Consider the following 19435-nt stretch of genomic DNA (forward strand, 5'->3'; position numbering starts at 1 on the left):
AAAAACATTTTACACGCAACACAACATGAAACAGTATTTATCTTTACTACACGCGAAGCACTCTAATTACGATTTCATTAACACACGTGCTGGTGTACGACCTGTTGCAGTGGTCAGCTGTTTAGATAGAGCCCGGCACCACCAGTATCAGCACCACCTGCGCTCTTGGCCCCTCCTCACATCTGCTGAATCGGAATCTGCTTGTAACTTGACTTTACGGTTAAAGACAATCTTCCAAGGTAACCATAGTGACTCACTCCCACTTGAATTCTAGCATGAGCAAGCAAGAGTGACGGAACAGCAGGCACTTTTTACCTGTAGCTGGGGTCACAGGATGTTGGATACAGCATCGGAAGTACAAAGGTTCTGACATCAGGTCTAGCTGTATTTGAGGGACTCCCAGGTGGTGGGGAAACGATGGCTTTTGCCATGTGGCAGCTGGCCAGGTGCTGGACTCTAAGCCCATCCCTTAAGTCAGATTATCTGTTATTTCCCTTTTGTTATCCCCAGTCCTTAGCAAAGTTTGATCAAGTATTGTAGCTTTGTCCTAACTGCGCTAAGGGGACATAGGGACAAAGTCTGGACTTGACACGGCTGTAACATTTGAAGGAGGGGATTAGTTTCTTCATAGCAGTGGTGCCTCTTGAGATGTTCCTAAAGGAAAGGTGAATCACAGAAAACAACAAATGGGGTCATGAAACCCAGCAGTCCTGGCCCATAGAAGATATTGTCCCACCTTGGCTGGTGTGGCTCAGTGGATCAAGTGCTGGCCTGTGAACTGAAAGGTTGCCGGTTCGATTCCCAGTCAGGGCACATGCTTGGGTTGCAGGCCAGGTCCTCACTTGGGGGTGGGGGGGTGAGAGGCAACTGATCTATGTATCTCTTGCACATCAATGTTTTTCTCCTTCTCTTTCTCCCTCCCACCCCCTCTCTCTAAAAGTAAATAAATAAAATATTAAAAAAAAAAGACATTGTCCCCCTGAAAACTTCAAAGACTGCTTCTGGTTGCCTGAGAAAGCTGGTGACCCCTTACCAATAGTCCTGAGCTTTGTGCCTCACTGAGGGTTTTAAATTCTCTCACTGTGTATGTTTAGTCCCACAGTATCTACACAGACCATTGATTTGTAGGTAGGTCCTCTTAGATTCAGAAATACGCAGTTCATCTCTAGCTTTTGAGACTTCTAGCGTGACCATCTTTTAAAAAGTTCCATAGGTAGGAATTAAATAGGACATAAAGGCAAAAGCTCTTCAACCATCCCTGCCCCCCAAACACACCCATTATGGGAGTGAATCTGGCTGTTGTATACTGTTACCATTAACATTAAACCCAGTGAGACTGTGTAAATGGTAAAACTTGAGTAACTGTTGAAATTCCAGGCCTGCATTAGGCTTGCAGCTCAGTCAGTGCCTTCTCACACAGCCTCTGATATCTCTGCTCACTGTCAGGAAGCACCAGGGACAGTGACAGGGCCTCTGGGCTCAGTGATGGCCAAGGCAGTGCGACCAAGTCTGGCTGCCTGATGGCTGGTTCAATCCTGGGATAGTTTATCATGAAGCAAAACATACTTCAAAGCAATTGCTTTGATGGTGAAAATTCATCCCTTCCACGGGGGACTTTGTTTTGGTCCCCCCACTGTCAGACCTGTGCGGTCTAAATGTCAATGACAAAGCACATAATAACTGGGAAGGAAGAATTTAGAACATTGGCAGATTCAGGTTCCCAAACCTGACCATTCTTGGTATGTTCAGATCAGAGCTGGTATATTTTGTGCCCCCAGGGTATTATCCATACACTTCTCCAATTTGTGCCTTTCTTTGTGTCTGAAGTGTCCAACAAGACAAAAATATCCTTCTCTAGTCTTAGTATCTTCTGGAACCTCAGAAGTTTGAAACCGGGGAATTAATTTTTTTCATATAGATACGAAGGCCTTTAAAAACCGTTTTGGCCCTGGTTGGTATGGCTCTGTGGATTGAGTGCCAGCCTGTGAACCAAAGGGTCACTGGTTCGATTCCCAGTCTAGGGCACATGCCTGAGTTGCAGGCCAGATCCCCAGTAGGGGGCACGTGAGAAGCAACCACACATAGATGTTTCTCTCCCTCTTTCTCTTTCCCTTCTCTCTCTAAAATCAATCAATTGATCAATCAAACCCCTGTTTTGTTTTTAAAGATTTTATTTATTTTTCAAGAGAGGGGATGAGAGGGAGAAAAGGAGAGAGAAACATGGACCTGTCCCACAACACAGGAATGTGCCTTGTCTGGGAATCAAACCACTGACCTTTTGGTTTATAGGCTGGTACTCAATCCACTGAACCACACCAGCCAGGGCTAAAAACCCCCTCTTTTTAATATGTTGTTTATTCTTGGCAAAATCCTGATTAAAAGTGGGCAAGATGGTAACCATATATTTCAAAATATGCAAAAGCACCAATTCCAGCTCATTTTAGGAGTGCCAATATTTCTCAGAGCAAACCTACTCTAACTACGGTTCTGAAATCAGAAACATTGGCAAAAATAGAAATGAATGATTCTATTCGTTATGACATAAGACAAATTATGTTGTGGGAGAAAATAACTTGCTATAAAGTACAAAATGTTTTAATATTTATATCTTATAATAAAACCATGACATGTTTGTAAACACTATCAAGCATTTTTACAAGGGGCCACCGCTGACAACGGAAAAACACAATAAATATGCACGGACACACTGAGTAGGAAATATACATCTTGATTTTATAATCGTGTGTGCTTTATTTTTTACACAAATGGAATGGAAGTGTCGAATATTTACACTTAACAGGAGTGTACGCTGTGCAGTGTCTCTGTAACCCCAGCCCAGGCGAGGAGCATTTACCCCCCTCCCTCCCGCACTACAGCTCGGTGGAGGAACGTCCGTCAGAGAGAAGCACAACACTCATATTGAAAGGCTCTAACGGGTACAGCCTGGTGCACTCAGAAGTGAAGACACACTTAGGAAACACAGATTCGAAAGGGAGAGAAGAAAAGTTTGCCATCCCATTGGGTGTCAACCTTGCCATTTGGTTGTCTGTCCTCATGAGTTGCTAGGGGGATTCTGAATTCTATCTTTCGGATGATCTTTGTCTACATAGTCCACCTGCCTTAGCTTGTCCTCAGCTGTTACAAGAAACTGCACAGCTGTACAAGACATGATTTCCAAAGCACGCTTTTCAGTGAGGAAGCATATTTACAGACTGGAGTGTGTGGGTGGGTTTCCATCCACATTCATTCATACCCAATGTAGTATGCGTACACAGGATATACATACCACATATACCATACGTATGCCCAAGTAAAATGTATACCCACAGAATTCTCTAGGGAGTCCTCTGACAAATCAGTTGTCACAGGAGGTACTCCATATGGTTTAAGGGAAATGCCCCCCCTTTCCCCCTAAGAGTGACAAATTACTATGATAAATTTAGGAATTAGCTTGAGTCCTTGCCTTAAATAATTGTGTATGAATTTAGGCAGGACCAAAACAGGAAACAAAGAGATGTTATTTCACCAGCGAGTCCATTCTATCTCACCAGAGCAATCACCAGTTGAAAAGCAGAGGGGGGCTTCACATAAAAATGGGAAAAAGAAAGCTTATGAATGGGAAAAAAATTATGTCTCTCTCCAAATCAAGGCGATGGCATGGCTTCAATGAGAAGGAGGAGTTTTGCTGTCAGAATAATTGTTGGGGCCAGCGTCTGCCTTTATTGAAAGGAAGCGTCCTTAGAGCCACAGGGTGGTGCTGGGAGTGGGCTCACTTTGGACCAGCCTCCTGGCAGAGGGGCACCCAGGTGCCAGCAGAGCCCAGAGCACGTGCATCGTCACTGCCGGGCAGTGGTGCAGGCTGGCTCCTGGGCTGGAGCTGCTCCGGGTCAGGACCTCACGCTCAGCTTTGCTTTCTGGGCTGCGTAGGTGAAACAGTGACCCGAAGTAGTTGTGTCATTAGTCCAGCCTATGGACTTGCTGTCTGAATCAGCCATGAGCCCTTATAGGACAGAAAAGTGAAGAAGTGGGTATGGGAGAGGAGATGATCAGAGGAGTGAGAAAAAGAGAAAGAATGGTAAAGGAGGGGACAGAGGAATAAGAAGGAGAAAGACTGAGAATAAAGCAGAGATAGACAAGGAGATGAATAATCAAGGGGAGGGAGTGAAGGAGAGTTATAGGAAAGTCATCAACTTAGAGAAGACAGGAAGAAAAGATAAAAGGCGAGGTGATAAAAAGAGCTATGGGATGGGACAGAAAGAGAAAGGGGAAGCAGAGGGGGAGTGAGAAGGAACCAGAGGCAGGAGCCAGAGGAGTGGAGAGCCTTTCCCTGGCTTGGAGTCCTGAAGGGCTGGCAGTAGGATCTAAGACAGCTCACAGACACCTGAGTGCGGCTTCATCAAGGTGGGCTCACTAAACAGAGAGAGCCAACCCAAGAACTTGGGGCTGGGAGGAAAGGCCTGCAAAGAGATGGCCAACAAATCCCAGGGGAGAAGAGTGAAAACAAATGCCCCTGCAATTAGCTGACAAATGGGATTTTGAATTTGGTAAAGCTGAGACCCCCCGTGGTGCTACACATTGTACCAGAGCATGAAAAATAGCACCAGTGACACGATCTGGCACTTTCCCGAAAGGGCCCAGCGTGTGAAGGTGACATTGCGCCCCCAGCAAGCCTTCAGATTGGAGAGAGCTCCGGACAAAGTTTGCAGTGTTAGCACCAGTCTGGCCCCAGGCTCCAGGTGCATTTGCACCAGATGTAATCTGGGTAACTCTCGTGCCATTTCCACACCAGTTGTCAGGTTTGCTGCAAAATACACCAGTTCATTGGAGCCATAGAAACCTCAACATGGGGAAGCGCAAGACAACACAACAAATAGAGGTGTAAGTTCTATAGGAAAAGACCCTCTCACCAATTTGCTTGGTGATTCTTCAAGCAATATATATGTATATATATTTATATAAATCTACATAAAAAAATCAGTGCAAATGCCAATTCTAATCTGAAAGCATCTACACTAGGAAAATAAATAATTATATTACTACAAAACCAAGGGTTGGTGGTTCAATTTGATTGTACTCAGCCACAACAATACTTAATAGTAAATGGAAAGCACATCACAAGACCCGCGGAAACATCTACTCATTAATGACAGTCCTCTAAATAAATGGTTGCATGCTCAGTTGAGAAACCAAAGAAGTTATCATGGTGGCCTAAAAATAGAGCTGGGATCAGGAATGGCATTCTGGTGGCAGAAAACTCCTGGGAGCGATACTGATGAAAGTAGACCTCGACCTGAAACTGGCAAATGGCAAACACGGTCACATCTTTAACATTTTGAGCAATCTAAGGACATTTTTAGAAATTTAACTTTCATCAGAGGGAAAACACATTGCCAGCCCTTCCATTGGCAAAGGCAGCCTCAAGACTACAAGGTCGGTGCACAATTTTGCTTGTTTGTGTCTGTTTTGGTGACTGCAGCCAGGCAGAGTGGTATTTACTGTAAGATGAACAACACCTGTTTTTGGAAAGAAACCTTCAGTCTGAGCTCTCATGTTCTTACTGTGAAGAAGCCCCATCACTGCTGATGGCTCTGTCTCTTGCTCTCCCACCCCAGCCTGCATGCTGGTTTGCTGCACAGTGTGGCAGAGTCCCTGCCAGGTCTGGATGTACCCCAGAAATAAGGCGATGGGGCTTAGTCTGGGCCTGCGTAGAACCCAGAGTTGAGTGGTTATTGAGATCACAGAAAAGTCTCTCTAAACACCTTGGGTACAGGCAAAGCTAGTGTCACCCTCAGCCCTAACCTAGGATATAGGCTTCAGGAAGTTTCTTTTTCTTTTTTATTAATCATCATTATTATAATTGCTAAAAAATAAACTTGGTCCAGGTGCCGCCCCCAAGAAAGGCAGTTCAATTGGTTGAGCTCAAAGTCATTAACTGTCTTTTCTTATGGTTCTATCTTCTTGCCCTGTACACAGAAACAAGTCTACAACCCTTACCCCCCCGACCAGATAATTCTCTTCTCTCTCTCTTCCTCAAAGAAATAGTGCATTGTGGGACAGATCTCGCCATGACTCTAAACCATCTCTGGCTGTTATAAAACCTCAGTTACTTGTGAAACAGACAAAAAATATCCTAATTACTCACGGCTAGACAAAATACTAGATGATCCTTTAAGAATTGTATGTAAGTAACTAGGAACAAAGTTATTCAACTAGTTGCAGAGCAGGCCCAGGTTGTTTAACAAGAGGAAAGCAAAAACTTCCCTTTAGATTGTTTGCATGAGTTTGAAAGCCATCAGCTTAAAAATGCATTAACCAAATGTCTTCCAAAAATATCCACGAGCAACTCATTAAAGGATGTGCTCCATGAGAGTGCATCTCTAAGAGGGAGGGAGGATCATGGGAGGTAAGTGGGAGAGAGGTCTGTGTCAGACTTCGGAAGGAATTCAGATGCTGTTAATGGGTCATTGGCAACAGAAGGGAGAGTGCAACTTTCAGCTCCTGCATTCGATCACCTGCGGAGAGTGCATACAGTTTGTCTTTCAATTGATTAGTCTTTACAAAATATTTCACAAAACTTTTTTAACCTATAGAAATTTGTTTCTATACATTTAATATATTTTTATTGTATAAATTATTCTCATCTTTAGTGCCTTCTTTCACTTTATAAATGGCAAAATAGACAATAAACAATCATAAAGCTAACCCCAGGTAGAATCCCCTCCTCTCAGTCAGGTCAGTCTTCCACACACTTGCAAATTTTACGAAATGCTTGTCTTTGCAGATGCCAGTCAAAGAAACCACATGCTTATCCTTCCCTGATATTATGCTGTCTCCAAAGGGACTCCTTTCTTTTCTCCTTCTTTCTTTCTTTTGCTTGATAAGAAATCAAAGGATGTGCATAGTTATAAAATTCGAAGTGGACCAATTACAGATGTGGGTAATGGGAAGGTTGGTGAAGTTCAAGTGCTGGCAACTTTTCTTTAAAGCAAAAAACACAGAGAGCTCAGCAGCTAAGTCAGCTCTGGACATCTGCTGGGTGAGGAGGCTGCCCAGCTCTTGGGCACAAAGCCCGTCAGAGGCTCATCCCTACACCTGGCCCCTTGAGCAAACCAAAGCCTTCCCACATACTGCAGTGTCTTCTGTCCCACCCTTTGGCCCCTCCGTTTCCTTCATGGCTTCACGCAGTTTGTGTTGTACATTCGTAAGAATTCACATTGACTGCAAAAACATAAATGCAACAAAAACATAAAAGCCTCCAAGTAGTATATTATATATATTTTGCTCTTCTAAATGCTCTTCTGTCGTTGTCAGAGGTGCAGTAGCTAATTTATAACTTTTCCTTTGAGGGGATCCAGATGAAAGGCCCAGACTGCTCTTCAATAACAAGCTTGCACTGGTTATATATGTCTTCTAAGGTGTCTCCTTGGACAATAGCTAGAACAGAAGCAAATGCACCTGGAGTTAGGTTTCGTCATCAACTACACAGCAGAGGCTCAAAGCAGTGATGCACCGACTCATCAGGAAGCTTACTAGTACTTTTTATTAGCAAGAAAAAGCAGAAAATTTACTTAAGCAAGGTCACATGATTGATTAAAAAAGTGCTTTCGAGGCATGTTCCGGATCAGTAATAAATGCACCACAGTCTTTCCACTTTCTCCGTGTCTGTCCGTTGGTCTGGGCAATGAACCATTCACGTATTTACATTTTATGGGTGTCTACCCTGGGCCAGGCCCTGTGCTAGGTGTCAATTGATTCTTCAGATTGAGCTCCCCATTTATCAAAGAAAGGGGGGGCCTTATATTTTTGTACTGTACTTACTTTGTCAGGGACAGAAATTCAGACATTTTAGACACAGAGAAAATAACGACATTTTTGGAAGAAACTTTAGTTAAGTTCCTCAACCCCCAAAAGCTCTAAAAGGAAACCCTGTTCATTCTCTAGAAACCGAGTAAAATGAAATTTCACCCTATATACTCATACTGAGACTATCCTATGGTAACAACGTATAAGAAACATACATGGGAGGAAACATAAATGAACTGCTGAACTGTGTGTTACCCAAAATACCAAGTCAGTCAGAGTATGTTTAAGTATATTTCATCATCTCCTTTGAACAAAAGCTGCCTTGTAGCTAGCTCTCTAAAACCTGTCAGCACTCTCCTTACGACAGAACTTAGACACAGATGGCTACTGAAACATGGTTTAGATTTGCAAAACACTCCTCAGAATATATTGATTACTGTATTTTATTCCTGAATATAAGCCACCTTCAAATACATATTGTTTTGCTTGATAGTCCTACTTAGATGCTCTCTGAGAATGAAATATAACTCATATCCTTGTTATTGATTGAAATTTTACTGACGATTATTCGATTCAGTACATTTGAAAACTGCTAAGCCACTGATGTTTTTCAATTCTGAGTAAGATAAAAAATGTCTGACTTCACACAAGGTAATTCAGGAGGAAAGTTCTTGTTTACAAACTATCCGTTGTGAGGCAAATTCCACAAATGCTGCTCACTCTTTGCATTTGGTCAATGTTTCATAAAAATATACAAGAGAGAACCCAGAATATACAAGGCAAGAAAATCTTCCTTTATTCCCCAATCTTCATGTTTCCAAGGAAATATTTAAAAAGAAAAAAAAAAAGGTTTGCCTTAAGACTTGAAGGGGAATTAATTGAAACAAGGGAAGTGGTTTGTTTTTTTATGCATTAAAAAACGTTTTTATTGTATTTTTTCCCGTTACCATTTAGTCCCCTTACACTCGCCTCCCCAAGTGCTTTAAGACTGCTTGCGGTTCATGTGTGCTAATGAGGAGACAGACCCCCGGCCACTGAAGCAGAGGACGGCAGCCCTGAGACTGCTTCTCAAGACGGACTGCTTTGGACGCTACACATTTTAAGGCCTAAAAGTTTACTTCTCAAGTTTTCCGATGACACCAGGGAGGTTGTTTAATGAAGCATCAATGCCTAAAATATCCTTAATAGCAGGAGAGAGCTCGGCGGCATCTGCTGTCGCTGGTTTTGGATAGGACCACTGGGAACTTGGAAGCCGACTGCAGCTTAATTCAGAGCAGGGAGAACCCAGTGTCTGAAGTCAGTGAATGAAGCAGAGGGGAACTAGGTGCTCTCAGTCGGAAGGTTTTAGGGGCAAATATATTAGGCCCTCATTTATGCCAAATGTTAGGCAATTTATCTCTTTTATCACAGTTCAAAGGTAAATGAACTTCCCTGTACTAGACTTATTGGGGTGATCACTTTGTAAGTTATATAAATGTCTAGTCACTGTGTTATATACTTGAAACTAATATAATATTGCACAGGGTGGGGCAAAAGCAGGTTTACAGTTGTAAGTACATAAAACACAATTTATTCTTGTATTATTAATCACTGTATTGTTTTCCATATGAACACCTGTAAACCTATTTTTGCCCCACCCTGTACATCAACTGCAATTGAAAATTTAAAAAATTAAAAAAAAAAGAACTTACCTGTAAAATATTCTCCAAATTCTTGTTCTAGCTTAATTGCACGATCGTAGGTTTTCTTGGCCTGTTCCTCTGTTAGACGCTTGTTCATCTCCCTGTGAAAACGAAGGTTTAGTATTAGACCACACAGGGACTATCCGAAGCTTGAAAGATTAAAATATCTGGCAAAAATAATCCTCCAGGAAGCCTAGTGTAAGCTTAGCAGCAGTTTCCTAGTTTTCATGTGGGATTCCTATTTGCTGGAATAATTTTAGCAGCAAGGACTCCCTCCCAGGGAGGCCAGTGTCTTAGAGGGCAGTCTCTTGGTCCCACATTGGATTGAAGCAGAATCTGTCTCCCTTTGATTTCTAGTTACCGGCCCTGTTCTGCCCTCTGCAGTCCCACAGGGTAGAGCTAAACTTCCTTCCTTCACGACAGGCACCAGGGTCTTCACATCAAGCCTTCCTGTGTCCCTGGACACTTCCACTCCTTCAGAATAAACTGTCCTACTTCCTTTACCTATTCTCTCCTTGGTCATGATTTCCAAATCCTAACCTTCCTGGTCACCCTTCCTTGGTCTCTGTTCTAGTCTATCTTGACCTCTGTTAAATGTGGGCTGCAGAAGTGAACAGACTCCTCCAGGGTGATCAGCGAGAGAAGAGATGGCCAGAGGGAAGGCACGTCACAACATTGGGGATCTCGTTATATCTGAGAGAACAGGACTTGACCTTCTCAGGTCCTGACTACACAGAAGGCTCTGATTTCTCGACTTCCCCATCTTCCCCAAAGACTGCTGCTCATCTTCAGTGTGTAGCTGGAAAACACACGGAGTGGAGAAACACAGAAAGTGCTTCCAAAGAATTCCAGGAGAGGTGACAGGCCCTTAGGCGTGTGTATCTTCAGGCTGAGGGGCATTCTGCAGCTCTTGCTGCTCCACTTCTACAAATGGCAAGCCATGTCTGTAGCAACCAGAGCCCCGAAATTTCTCTGTGTTTATAATCAGAGGGAACCTCAGGGAGCTGCTGGAGAAGGCTTGAATTAAAATGAACACAGAGGGAATGTAACAATCAAAAGCATGGGGTCCAAAATATTTTCAAATAGACTATAAGCAAGTAATATCAAATAGTGAGCCAGGATAGATGGGCTTGTTAAGGAAGAATCTCCAATGTTCCCTTTGTTTATTTTTGCTCTGATAGAATGGGCTGTAAAGGATTATGCCTGAGATTCTCTGCTTCTTTCTTCTGTCACCACTGGTGTATCATTAACTGTATATAAGTGCTACTTAATCATCGTAAGCTTATTTAAGTCCAACCTAGTCTCAAGGACAAACTGAGGTGAGAGAAAAATGGAAAATAATCTAACCTACTGATTCCTAACCAGTGGCAGCTTTCTCTTCCCATGTCCTCTGGTGTTAATTTTTTTGCCTACCAAATTGCACTTATTAAATACAAATTATTTTATCTTTCCATTTTTTTCTTAATCAAAGTCATTTTCTTAATCAAAGGCTGCAATCATTGCCTCTAATCATCGTTATAATATCAGTGCTACTGCACTGGGCTGATAAGAGTCCAGCCAAGAGAAGCGACATTGTAGTTGGCCCATCAGGATGCAACACAGGTGCAGATAGAATTTTGAAAGCATTGCCTCCATTGCCTGCCACTTAGGAAGCCAGAGATCTGGGTCTGGAACATGTGGTCTTAGTCAACTTCTTCTTTCAGAGTGAGTAACTGAGCTCTGAAGTAGTAAAGAGACTTGCCTAAGGTTGTACATTTAATAAAGAGTAATCTGATGCAAGAACTTTAAGGTTTTTTTTAAAACCAATTTTTAGTCAAACAGGATTTCTGTTATACCAAGTCTTTCTTTCAAAAGAGACTTATTTGGAAAAAAATAAAAAACTGAAGGCAGACGTTAACATGATTCTGGACAGGATGCTGGTGGCTATAATAACGAAGTAAAAATTTCCTGAATTCTTGTTGTTGAAATAAACTCATCTCATTCCAAGGGTGGGTGTTTATAATCTGCCTCCCAAGCATCATGGCCCTAGAAGCTGTGAGAGGTTGCCACTCTTGGGTGCAGAAGATGCTGGGCTAAACCAAGGGATACATTCCATAGAAAGGCAGACTTTTGCTTCAGATGTCAAGAAATAATGTAGCCTGGGATCTTCCTTGACTTCCCTGGCACATGCTAGTCTGTTTTCTCTGGATTACCTTTGCACTTTTTGTAGCAATGACTGAATTCAGGATTTTAGTTCTCTAATATATGAGTTTGCTTTGTCTTTTGCCTAACCTACGAACTTTTTGAGGGCCGAGACCATGCATGGCTTATTCATCAGCATGTGGCAAGGAGCCTGACTCAACACACTGAATGAATAAGTGAATGAATGAATGAATGAATGGACAGCTAGACATATAAATATAATTCTGCTACAGTGGAAGATAGAAGTGAATACAGGCCATCATGGGAGCAAGAAGGTAAAGGCAGATTGAGGCTGGCAAGGTGAAGAAACACAGGAAAGCTTCTCATTGGCATGGGGTGGGGCAGGGGACAGAAGTCACAGGTGGCACACTATAAAAAGAACATCTCTTTCATATATACCCTGATTTCACGCTTCTCTGAAGAGTCAGCTATGTGTGTGCTAATGAGCTCTATGGTCTGATATGGAAGATGAGCTTGAGAAATAATGTGTGTGATGATATATCAATGCCTAAATGTGACAGAAGCCATGCTTGTGTTCCAGCTGACCTGGCCCTCACTCTCTCCGGAGTGAGCAATTCGGGACAGCTCTGCTCCTGAAGCAAAACCCTTGGAAAAGAGTGAACTGGAAAGTAAACATGCAGCATTTGCGAATAAGGGCACAGTGGTTGGCATGGAGCCCTCACTGCTCCGGAGACCTATGGATGTGGCTGCAGCCACTTCTGCCAGATTCGCTGTCCTCAGGGAGGACTCCAGCCTTCAGTGTGTTTAATTTTCCTTGGTGATAAGTGGCTGTGACAATGCCCTAAGGCAAAACTAAATAAGTCATCTCATAGTTGTGGAAGGAAGTAGACCTTCTCCTGCTGAGTACCAGATGGGACTGTCTCCCAATATCACGGGGAACCAAATGTGCAACTGCTGTTTCTCCCTCAGGCCCCACTTCCTGGGAAGCATTTATCCTGCTGCGTGTTGATGATGTGAGACTTATTTTTCTATTAATAAAACAGGCTTTTAAGATGCTGTTCCCAGGATGCGAGGGTCATTTTTCTATTCTTCTTATTAATGTTAGCATTGCTAACAATATTTATGAGGCTCTTTACAGATTATAAATTACTTTTACATAACGAAATTTGTGGTTTGCTTAATTCATTTTGCGCAATGCCCCGCACAGTGTCCTACAGGAGGAGAAATTTAATACATGCTATCAGGGATAATCTGATCAAGAACCATTATTGTATTATTAATGCATATTTTTCCATGTGACATCTATGGGCAAGGCTCTTTATGTTAACTTTTAATACCTACATTCACAAAATTCACGGGGCTGAATTATGGGCAACCTCCTGATTTTATTTTTTCACCCTGGTAAAAACTTTGACCATCTTTTATTTCTGAGAATATAGTCTGCTTTTAAGATAGTGCTCTGGCAATTTCCCCACAGACCCATGCTGTATTTATTTAATTCTATTGGGTTGCAATTCCAGCTACTGCAGCTCGCTTCATTTCTTCATCCCCAGAAAGACGGCAGAATAGTTAGCCGATATCCTCTGCAAGTAACTGCTCTCACCTCCGGGATTAAGGAATTTCTTTGATCTTTCCATGAACACTGACTGTTTTCCAGAACTTTGTGGTTCGCTTCTGTAACCCGTCAGATACTCTGAGGTCCTGAGGCCCAAATGGAGGCATATTTGAGAAAAGCGCTCGCAACAGGCACACTAGCATTAACTCTTGCAATCTCTTGGAAAAGGTACTGTACTGTTTATGTGTTTTATGATGATAAAATATAATAGAATAAAATAACTTGAAATATTTTACAGCAATAATAGTAGCTACTATTTAATGAGTGCTTACTATATGCCAAAGACTGTATAAAGAACTTTACATTTATGATCTTGTGTAGCTTTACACTAGCTCTATGAGGTACGTGTCTTAATGTGCCTAGTTTAGAGGTGAGGACCTAACTAGGTCACAGAACTGATCATTCGCAAATCAAAGAACCAACCCTGGCCTGACCAGTCTTCAAGTCCCTGCTCTTCGTCTCTCTGCTCTGCTACCTTTATGGCTACTGGAGCCTCGTTTTTGTGAGGGAGTTGTCTATAAAGTGGTGTCAACAATTTCTATCAAATTACCAAAGAAACTACGTTACTTTATAGTCAGATCAGAAATACCTGCCCAATTTATTTAGTGAATTTGAAGGAAGATATTCTATAAGTCCTCTGAAAAATAAAATAAAAAAATCATGCATTTTCCCTTGTTCATAAGTGTGCACAAGTATGGAGTTGTTGGTTTAAGTAATAGGCATTTTACTGCCAAGCCATGAAGAAAACTCGCTACCAAGGACAATGGTCTATATCCATGCGGTTCTAGTTAAGGAACATACGAATTCTACGACACAACAAAATGAAATGCCAATGAAAAGTGTCTAAAACATCGTCTGCTCCTTCTATAAGGACCCACACGTTTAAAAAGATTTACCAGGGGAACTGATCTCACAAGTAAGAAACAATTCCAAGATGATACTACCTATCATTTGGAAAACAAAACCAAACAACCAAACCAAATTAAATCAACATACCTTCAAAACAACACGACAACAAAATAAACAATCACCCCCACACAAAACAACTGGTGAAATGAAAAAAAAAGTAAAGAAACATTAGTGAAGACATTTTAAAGAATTACTGATATTATGTCTGTAGCGGCTCAAAAACTTTAATGTAGCTTTTAAAAAAGGGAATGCTTCAAAAATCAACACTGGCATGTCCCATTTGTAAGCATTTGTGACAGAGCTGTTAACAATGTGCTGTGTCATATGGAACAGGGGGCCGGATGAAGACCTCCAGTGGCCTCCACTTACATGAGAGGTTCCAGAGACTTGGGCTTAATGAAGATGGCAATGGGATAGAGCTGGGCAACTTGTAACCGCTTGATAGCATTTCCTGATACGTCTAGTATACAGTGTTTGCCCTGGTAGAAAGAGAAGAAAAATATGGAGTTAATCCAGAAAAAGTGACCATAATGCAACACCCACTAAAAATAATGTAAGTGTGTTTTAGGGGAAGATATGGGATGATGGATTTCTGAGGGTAGAAAAGGATCACTGCAAAGCACAAGTAAAAGTTGATACACAGGTCATCACTGAAAGCTTGTCGTGACATATTTACCACCCCGTTGGTAAGTGTCTGCCACTGGGGTAGACGGCCCGCATGTACTATCTCAGTTAACTTTGTTTTCTTAAATAAATACCCGGTGCTCTGTACAAAGAAGATATGTAGCCATGTGGAATGTGACTGCGTCTATTCTCATAAAGCTCGTAAACCATCTCTGAAGACAACGGTCAAGAAGAGATTCTCAGAGCTATGAGGTAGGTATTACCAACCACATTTTACAGAAGAGAAAACTAAGGCTTAGAAATATTAGCTAACTTGCCCGAAGTCTCAGTGTTAGGAGGACTGAGACACAAGTCTTGAGCACTCACAGAATTGTCGTTGGAATAAACAGACACCTCGTTGTCTCACCCTGCCTGATGTTAAATTTGGAGACATGCTAATCACGTGAATTTAGAACAGTTCCATAAACATTTGCTGAGTGCTCATAGGTATCCTGACCTTGATATGCTCAGTCTAGCAGAGGACACTCACAAGAAGAGTCACCTTAAATATTATATTTTGAATGCTGAGAGAGGCTTGCACAAGTTATGAAAATTTCTTGTTTGTTAACGAATAAAAACCCTATTACATTATAGCACACCTCATTTAACTTGGCTTCCACGGTAATGAGTGCTCTGAGCAAGAAGTCGCTTCACAAAGTATTTCTGGAAAAGTAGATATATTTACCACACATCATATTCTACCTCCTGGAGAGAAATGGCCTCATTACCCTGATGCTACCAGAACTTTACACAAGAAGAGAAAAAGCTTAGCATGCAGATAGAAACAGTCCTAAATCAACAGTAGGAAATAAAAACTCATCTGTAATACTTAAGTGAAAATGAACAGAGCCCATGAACACTTGAGAAATAGGTATATAATAGGAGGAACACACTGAGATGGTTCAAGCCTTTGTCACTTAAGCAGTAAATTCCAAGTGTGCTGTCTGTGAAGTGCAGCAGCTACATGAAATTTCTAAGTGCTATTTGATTATTCACCAGCCAGAACATTTCAAGTTAACAAGGGTTGTATCTATGAGTTCAAAGAGGAAAATAGACACAGTCACCCAGGAAACTGATTACAAACAGCGTGATATAGAGGGAAGTAGATGCAACTTCTTAGTGTATTCTTAGATGGACATTAAAATTTCTTATTTAATTTTTGTACCCACACATGAGCAGGGGCAAAACAAGGATGTGTCAAATGAATTCAACCCAACAAACATCAACCATATCACAAATATAACTGGCTCTTAACTCTTTTTTTTTTTCCTCCTATGAAATTAATCCTTTGTTCACAGAGCAGGATCTCTCTATAGGCAGATCTTAAAGCCACACTCAAGTGCTTTCCTATCCTATTCTGTTTTGAACATTCTCTCCTTTTCCAGTTCCTTAAAATTATCAGCAGCGTCTATACCTCTTTTAAGCTGGAATTTTGCCAGCAGCAGCCTAGGCAGTCCTCCCACCTTTCTACCCTTCCATCACAAGGATCTTAAGTTTTCAGGGAGATAAAATGTTAACTCCTGCTAATAAAAGGAATTGAGAATGTCAGTCTAAACAACCAAGAGTAACGAAGCTTCCTCAGTAAAGTCAATGTTGTTTACTGGGACCAAAGTCAAGGACAAAGTGAATCTTCATAAACTTCAAGCTGTTGGATGCCTTTAGGTTTATCCTCCACCCATTCCCCCTCAAGTCACTCAGCTTATTTTACTGAGATTCAAACAAAAACTAATGACCATGCTCAGGTCTTACAAGGAATATTTAATCAAAAATTTCCACTGTAACCAGGAAAGAGTAATGACCAAAACATACAGTTAGCCACCCGTGACTCTTCTTCAAGGGAGGTGTGGGAGGATTGGTGGACGTACCCGTTCCGCTACAAATCTCACAGACTGCACGCTGGTTCCGTATAAGTTGTCGTTGTACTGGCCGGCTTCTATAAACTTGTGCTCTTGGATGTCTTTCTCCATTTGCTCTCTGGAAATGACAAAGTGATAGTCTCTGCCATCCACCTCATAGTCACGCTTTGGCCTTGTAGTATCTTTATAACACAAGAAACAATAAAATTAAGGTCATATACGTATACTCATAAACTTCTTTTATACTTACTTTCTTCACTATGCCTTCAATATAGATATATAAAAATACGTAATGTGAAGCCCATAGTAACAGGTACCAGTCTTAGCCTCCTACTAGAAATAACTATAAAGCTAGACACAATATATGGAAAGCTATTTTCAGGCGTCTGACAACAGGCAGCGCAGGGCTGTGATTCTTGTAAGAGAAACACATAAAGGGAAATACACGCATCCACTTTTGTTCCTAAATGGGGAGTCTAGAGGTCATAGAGGGGTCCCAGAAAGGTCACAATTTGGAAGGCTGCTCTTAACCCATCTTCACCAAGTCATCACTGGAAGAAGCTGATCTGTAGTGAATTATTACTTGCTGGAACAAATATTTAATATTTTATAAAGTAAAACAACAAAACGCAGACTCTCAGTAATGCAGCATCACAATATCCAGCACACAAGAAAAATTTGTAGGACAAACAAGGGAGCAAGAAAATGTGCCATGTAACCAGGAACAGAAAAAAGGACATATAGTGTGAATATGTTCAGGAATTTTAAAAGATATAAAATTAGATCATCACAGTTAAGGTGGGACTGAAGGTCATCAACTTTCATTATGGCGAGAGGTGGCTAAACTTCTTTGTAAGAAGAGAAGGGCAAACAGCTCTTAATATAAACAAAAAATGTTAATATATTTCCAATCTTTGACTTAGCTTTGCTATTTCTAGAAATCTATTTTAAAAATTAGCAACACATATAAAATTTTATCCTTAAAGATGTTCATTTATATTAGTTTATAAATTATAAATGAGTATAACATTTAATTATAATTCATAATAGTGAAAAGTAGAGAAAAAGCAAAATATGCATGAAGGAAGATGCTTAATTATGACATAATAATCATTTAAAATAGTTATATAAAACCTTAAATAATATAAAGCAAAAAAAAAGTACTGTATATATCTAACATGTACCCAACCACAGAAGAAAATGCACATATAAGAAAGAATGAGTAGATGGAAATCTAAGAAAATATTAACAATGACGTTATCTCTGGGTACTGTGTGGGATTCTGTATGTTTTTTACCTTCTTGCTTAACTTTATTTTTAGCATTTTCCAAGTTTTGTACGATGATCATGTGTTTATTATCATAATATAGTGCTATTAATTAAAAAAGAATAAGAGAAGGATGTGCAAGTTTGAGGAGAAAATAACAATCATGCTTAAGGACTGTTTTTTTCTTTCCTTTCAGAAAGGAGGAACAAAGCGGAAGTTGCTACGCCTGGACTGGGGTTCGACTCCACCATCTCTATCTAGAGTCGTCCTGGGGACAAGGTCCCTGCAGGATCTCCTCTCAGAGCCCTCTCGGGGAACGGTTTCCTGAGAGACAGCAGTCATCCCAGGTCCCTTCTGTCCCCGTACCGCACACACGCAATTCCTGCCCTTTTGTGCATTCCAGGTGACGTGCAGTACTGAAATGGAAGAGACACTTCAAAGCAGAGAGCTTCAAGAACGTAGAGTGAGAGAGAAATATTTGTAAGGATCAGATTTAAGAGCTCAATGATCTAATAAATTAAAAATTTCTGGTGGGGCTGCCTACATACACAGAAGGCGTCTATGCATTGCAATGCGACAGTGGGAATAGAGATGGAAGTGGGTGAATGGGGAAGTGTGGTGGGGTGGATGCAGGGAGGCAGATAGGATTTTACAGGGCTCTACTCTTGAGACACTAGGAGGCCTGATAGTTGTCCATAATGACAAGGAAGATTAAAAGTCAATAATGGTCTAGAGGGTAGGCAATTAAAGTTGTATACACTTGTCTGTCTTTATCCTCCCAACACCCGGGACTCTTAAAGCACAGGGGAAAAGCTGTTTTATTTTTGGATTGACACATGGCCCTATGTCATCTTGAGGTGCTTTTAACTGATGGCTTTGTTTCTGATCTCTCTTATTCAATGGGAAAAGATACTTCAGTGGCATTTCACTCAATACATGGGAACATGTTGATACCTATCAGTAATCATATGCAATTTTAAATGCTATTGCAGTTACAAAGAAAGGATTCACTCTGCCTTCTTGAGTAGCACAATCAGTTTGGAGAACATATTATACTCACTAAATAGGGAACAATACATAAGCAGAATAGATGAAAACCATTGGGCAGAGAAAATTAAATAAGATGCTGGGATAAAAGGCAACTGATAGTAATTGAATCAGTGGAGAGACTATTGGAGGAACAGAATTATGTTTTATCATGTCAAAAGGAGCCAGGCTTTTTTTTTTTTTTTTTCCAGAAAAAAGACAAGAGTTACTTACGAGGCACACAGGAGCCAAATTTGTCAGGGAATTCAGATATCAAGTCGTCATTGATCCGATCCTTCATGGGGCCCAGGATGATCACTGGCCGAGTATAGTTTACTGCAGAGGGGAAAGGATGGTGCAGATGAGGAGAAAGACAAGGAAACCGTTGCAAAACTGCCCTTCAAAGGTGGTTCTTAAAGCAAAATTGCCAAACAGTGAGAATCGCTGGGGGCATTACTTCATTGGATAAATT

The 19435-nt window shown here is 41.2% G+C and overlaps 1 protein-coding gene across 22 annotated transcripts in view; it reads right to left on the bottom strand.

The window, feature by feature from the left end:
* Nucleotides 1-2579: 2579 nt before the first annotated feature.
* The window catches only part of DLG2 (discs large MAGUK scaffold protein 2), a 1324826-nt gene continuing 1307970 nt past the window's right edge, over nt 2580-19435 (bottom strand). For all 22 annotated transcript variants that reach the window (XM_053925682.1, XM_053925677.1, XM_053925676.1 and 19 more), the window contains 5 exons: nt 19198-19299; nt 16680-16852; nt 14521-14630; nt 9495-9586; nt 2580-7434 (listed from right to left, as the gene is read on the bottom strand). In XM_053925682.1, coding sequence (XP_053781657.1) covers nt 7328-7434; nt 9495-9586; nt 14521-14630; nt 16680-16852; nt 19198-19299 — 584 coding nt within the window. In that variant the 3' untranslated portion in view covers nt 2580-7327. The remainder of the gene's footprint in view (nt 7435-9494; nt 9587-14520; nt 14631-16679; nt 16853-19197; nt 19300-19435) is intronic.

This window comes from Desmodus rotundus, chromosome 5 (genome assembly GCF_022682495.2).
Source record: "Desmodus rotundus isolate HL8 chromosome 5, HLdesRot8A.1, whole genome shotgun sequence".
Taxonomy (NCBI): Eukaryota; Metazoa; Chordata; class Mammalia; order Chiroptera; family Phyllostomidae; genus Desmodus; species Desmodus rotundus.